The sequence below is a fragment of the Microtus ochrogaster genome, assembly GCF_000317375.1.
Source record: "Microtus ochrogaster isolate Prairie Vole_2 chromosome 14 unlocalized genomic scaffold, MicOch1.0 chr14_random_3, whole genome shotgun sequence".
In the NCBI taxonomy this organism is placed as follows: Eukaryota; Metazoa; Chordata; class Mammalia; order Rodentia; family Cricetidae; genus Microtus; species Microtus ochrogaster.
This window is the reverse complement of record NW_004949098.1, coordinates 14253968-14258998: the sequence shown is the minus strand read 5'-3', so window position 1 is coordinate 14258998 and position 5031 is coordinate 14253968. Positions and strand designations below refer to the sequence as shown.

General features: G+C 36.7%; 2 gene segments (V, D, J or C); one reads left to right on the top strand and one right to left on the bottom strand.

Annotated features, from left to right (window-relative positions):
- The first annotated feature begins 1497 nt into the window (after positions 1-1497).
- LOC101995702 lies at positions 1498-2076 on the top strand. The segment is given in 2 exon segments: positions 1498-1546; positions 1748-2076. Coding segments are annotated over 2 exon segments (378 nt in total).
- Positions 2077-3473: 1397 nt separating this feature from the next.
- LOC101981865 lies at positions 3474-4663 on the bottom strand. The segment is given in 3 exon segments: positions 3474-3504; positions 4084-4402; positions 4615-4663. Coding segments are annotated over 3 exon segments (399 nt in total).
- Positions 4664-5031: the final 368 nt, after the last annotated feature.

The window sequence follows — 5031 nt, the reverse complement described above, 5'->3', positions numbered from 1 at the left end:
CTTATCATGGTGTTACAAGTTGACAAAGAGATCTGAATATGCTTATCAGAAATAATTTAATATTTTGAACATAAAAATTAGATGTATAAAATTATATACTTAATTCAAGTAAATGAGAAATTCATGTTACTTAAATGTATATTTAATTGTAAATAATACTGTTGGTTTAATGACAAAGTATTAATGTCAGATATCTACTTGGTTTAGAAAGTAAATGCCTGTACTGCCTTGTAAACACATGATTATTAACACATATTTTAATAGGTTGTCTCCATGCACAGATTAGAGTGGCCTAGAACTTGTACCACAGGCTACCATCAAATATATAATAATCCCCTGTGTTTGTCTCTCCAGTTCTGAGATTAAAGATGTGAATCTAAACTTCTTGCCATGATGCTTTATTTATTCATTTTTTCTATTTCTTGTATTTTTCACATGATGCTAGGTTTATAATTTACTTCTTATATATTATTTCAGAGTTCACTAACTGAAAGTCCTCGTATGTTCTGTGATTTCTGTTAATTGCTTCTGATTTTCATTCATACTCAAGCATACTTTTTGTATAGCATTGGTCTCTGGTACTGTGGTCTAAAGATCTTTATAAAATTTTTGCTTGATTTATGATGACAGTATTCCCTTCTGCGGTAATTTTTTTAGTGTTCACTATTTCAGCAAGAACATTTTCACCCACTTTCAATAGTCTAATTTGTAAATTATCTTATAAAATGCATTATATAATAATCACTCTTGGTAAGTATTGGTGTACATCAATGACATTTTGAAAAAAATTGTTTGTTTCTTCCTCTTTATTTACCACAATTTATCATCTTGTTTCAGTTCCCTTAAATGTGCAGATGACACTTGTTTGTTTCTGCAGGTTGTACCCTTGCCTTGAGATTTAATATTCTTTCATCTCAATCTTAATGTCCTTCAGAATTTACACAGAGTGAAACTTGGGCTGGTTTGTTTTTTTAAGTAAAGAAATTAGACTACAATGTCAGTGGCATTCTTCATTGTTTGCTACATAAGTGTGGTTATCTATAGAAAGAAACGAACAAAATTAAACTCAATTGTCTATCTTTCTTCTTTTCCTCTCTCCACCATTTCTCTCTTTTATTGCATTTTTACTATAAGTTTATCTTGTGATATTTTGAACATATTTTAACAATTCTATTGTAATGTTAATTTTAGACAGCTTTCCTAATGTTTCTGCAACTGATTTTAAAATGTTGTGGATTTTGACACAAAGCAGATACTAGAGTGTCTAATTGACTTCTGTTTGAGCACTGTAAGAGGATAGTATTCAGTTATTGCTCACACTTCCAATGATGTTATTTTTGCCTGTTGATGGACACCCAGTCCTCACACATACTACACATTTAGTTCCTTATGAATTTGCTAACTGCTTTGCATGGGCCCCACCAACTCAGGCCAACCACCTAAAATTTATCAACCAAACCTTCTCAGTGAGAACATCAGACAGGCAGAGGGAGCAACATGGTGTCTCAAACCCAGGTTCTCATGGCCCTGTTGTTCTGGGTTTCTGGTGAGAAATTCTAAAGTATTATCGTCTATTAGAGTCACTTCTTCTATATAAGACATTCATAATGTGTGCTGTGAGACAATACTTCTTACTGAATGCTTCTCTGACAATACCATATTACAAAGATATAAAATGACAAATTTCAACTGCTACTATATTGTTTTTTTTATATAATGCATTATCATTTTCTATTGCTGATTGCAGGTGCCTGTGCAGATATTGTGATGACCCAGTCTCCATCCTCCCTGGCTGTGTCAGCAGGAGAGAAGGTCACCATCAGCTGCAGGTCCAGTCAGAGTCTTTTAGCTGATAGTACTAACTACTTGGCTTGGTACCAGCAGAAACCAGGACAGGCTCCTAAACTACTGATCTACTATGCATCCACTCGGTACACTGGGGTCCCTGATCGTTTCACAGGCAGTGGATCTGGGACAGATTTCACTCTCACCATCAGCAGTGTCCAGGCTGAAGACCTGGGACATTACTACTGTATGCAAGCTTATGATGTTCCTCCCACAGTGCTTCAGCCTTGAGCAAAAACCTCTCTGAGATTCTCAGCAGCTGCCTACACTACACAGCCTTGGACCTGCACACTTCCCCCTGCTTTCTGAGGCTGGTGTGTTCAAACAGTGGTACAAAAGTTTGAGGATCCCAGAAAAAATAATGGGTTCAATGTCTCTTATGTCTATAGTTATTAAAAAGCCTTTAAATGAAAATGTAAAAAAAAGAACACAGTATTATCTTTATATTCCTTCTGTAACACTTTAACAGAAGTTCTGTTGTTTGAATATGAGGAATTTTTTTATACTTCTGGAATTTTATTGTAAATCATAAGACTCTATGGACAGAAGTAAAGGTGATGGCAATGTTTGGAATCTCTAGGAAAATTGTTATTTCTCTTTTACTGAATTCTGTGGTGCTTTCTTATTTCCTTACTACAAATTGGAACTCCAGTATGTCCAGCTCAGTCAACATAAAACCTGATAGGGCTAGGAAAGGAACTCTAGACACTAAAAAACATAGGTTAGTCACATTTCTTTTTTCAGATGGGCTCTGTTTGTTGGCAGCATGCTGCAGCTCCATTAAGGTAGTTCTTTCTGGTTCAAAGGTGGAAGAAAAAACAAAAATAAAACCAAAAAAAACATAGTTCTTCAAAATGGCAGCTTCCTGGTCCATTCAATAACTCTGGCTCTTTCAGGAGACCAAGCATTTAAATGGGCTTTATGAGCAACATGTTGAAAACTGCATAATAGTGTGACATAGACCTACTGCATACTTGGAACTGAGGCAGGTTACAAGGCTTGCAGAGGCAATGGACATGCCTCGGTCATGCTCACTGGGCAGAACCTAAAGGCAAAGCAGCTGTAGTACTAGTCAGGCTGCAGGTTTCCATTTTAAAAGCTCTCTAGAACAGACAGGATTTCAGAAACGCAATATGACAGATTTAGACATAGAAGATCTGTAAACAAGAATCAGTATTTTTAAAAAATGTACGTAGATTTGAGAGAAGAAGGAGAAAGAGTAACTAGAAAGTAAATGTAATATAAAAGATTACAGATGGTCAAAGATAAAATGAATAAAGAATAAACAATGTGTGTGTATGTATGTGTGATATATGTGTATCTCTGTGTACATACGTGCGTATGTGGGTGTGCGTGTGTGGGCACGTGTGTATGAGCATGGATGTGTGTGCATGGGAGTGCATATAATATGACAGACAGAGAGAAAATTAGAAGATACTCTGTAAGAAAAGATTGCAGGAAAGGGAAGGAGAAATGGGGAAGGTTAAGTACATACGTTCAAAATATATGACATACTTGAAAAATCTTGCCTTTAAGAAAATTATGTAAAGTAAATTTAAATCAATAAAAGATTTTAAGGGGCAACAAGGTGACTCACATGACAAAGACACTTGACAGCAAGCCTGATATCAAACCTCAATTTGAGTCCCAGAATCCAAATGACAATGATAAGATCAAGTTCAGGCTGTCCTCTAACCTCCATATCTACACCATGTCAGCTGTACACCCAAAAATATACACACACATACAGACGGACACGCAAATGTACACTCTCATGGTCACAGACAAAGGTACTTAACTGACTGTAACACAATAAAAAGTTAAAGGAAAAAAAAACAGAAGAAATGGACACCAGTAAGGAAGTAAGAAGCCTTCTAAAATCTATAAATGCAGGGAAAACTTTTCTTTAGAGCTTCCAAAATGAAATACAGCTTGTAGTCATCATCACTTCAGCCCATAGAGTCTTCTGATTGACACTGGAACCCCAGAAGTATAAAAGGCTAAAGACCTCATATATTCAAGAAACAGAGCTTGTGGTTACTTAGTTCTCCTTTGCAGTTTTGTATAAAACTTTCATACCAAAAACAAAAGAGACATTGAACCCATTACAGCTTGCTGGATCTGCAAATTTTTCATCAGAGTTTCAGAAACACTGACTCTAAGGCAGAAGGGGAAGTGTAAAGGACCAGGGCTGTGCATGATGAAGGCAGAGAGGTTATTGTTGGAGGCTGAAGCACTGTGGGAGGATAGCTGTACCCCTGCTGGCAGTAATAATCTGCCAGGTCTTCAGCCTGGACACTGCTGATGGTGAGAGTGAAATCTGTCTCAGATCCACTGCCTATGAAGCGTTCAGGGACCCCAGTTTCCCGAGTGGATGCCAAGTAGATTAGTAGTTTAGGAGACTGCCCTGGTTTCTGCTGGTACCAGCTCAAGTAGTTCTTCTTGTTATTACTGTTGTAAAGACTCTGACTGGCCCTGCAGCTGATAGTGATCTTCTCTCCTACTGACACAGCCAAGGAAGATGGAGACTGGGTCATTGTGATATCTGCACAGGCACCTGCAATCAGGAAAATAAATGGTCATAAGCAATAAAAGAACACACAGAATTTAATACAGATTAAATTTGTCATTTTACAGCCTCATAATGTCATATTGTCAGAGTATATATCTTTTAAAGTAGTGTAAAAAATAGTGTCCTACCACATATCGTAAATTTCTTTTATACAAAGAAGTGACTCAAAAATAATATAATACATTTAAATTTCTCACCAGACACCCAGAGCAGCACGGACATGAAGATTTGGGTCTGTGACTCCATATTGTTTCCCCTGTCTGTCTGATGTAGCTCAGTTCTCACCAAAAAGCCCTGCTTTATACATTCTGCACAGCTGGGCTGGAGTTTCCCATGCAAAGCAGTAATCAAATACATAAAGAAATATCTGGACAGTGTGTGTGAGTGACCAATCACCAGCAATCAATCACCAGGCAAAAATAAAGTCATGGGTAGTGTGAGCAAGCTCCCTGAAAGAGATCAACATACTGCTCTAACAGACAGAAATCAATGAGGTTTTCTAATATCAACTTTAGGCTAAAATACCTTACATATTTAAGTCAGTTTGCTTTTACAGTAATGTTTGGAAATTTATCTCATATTAACAGTACTAGGTATATAATAAAATAAATTAA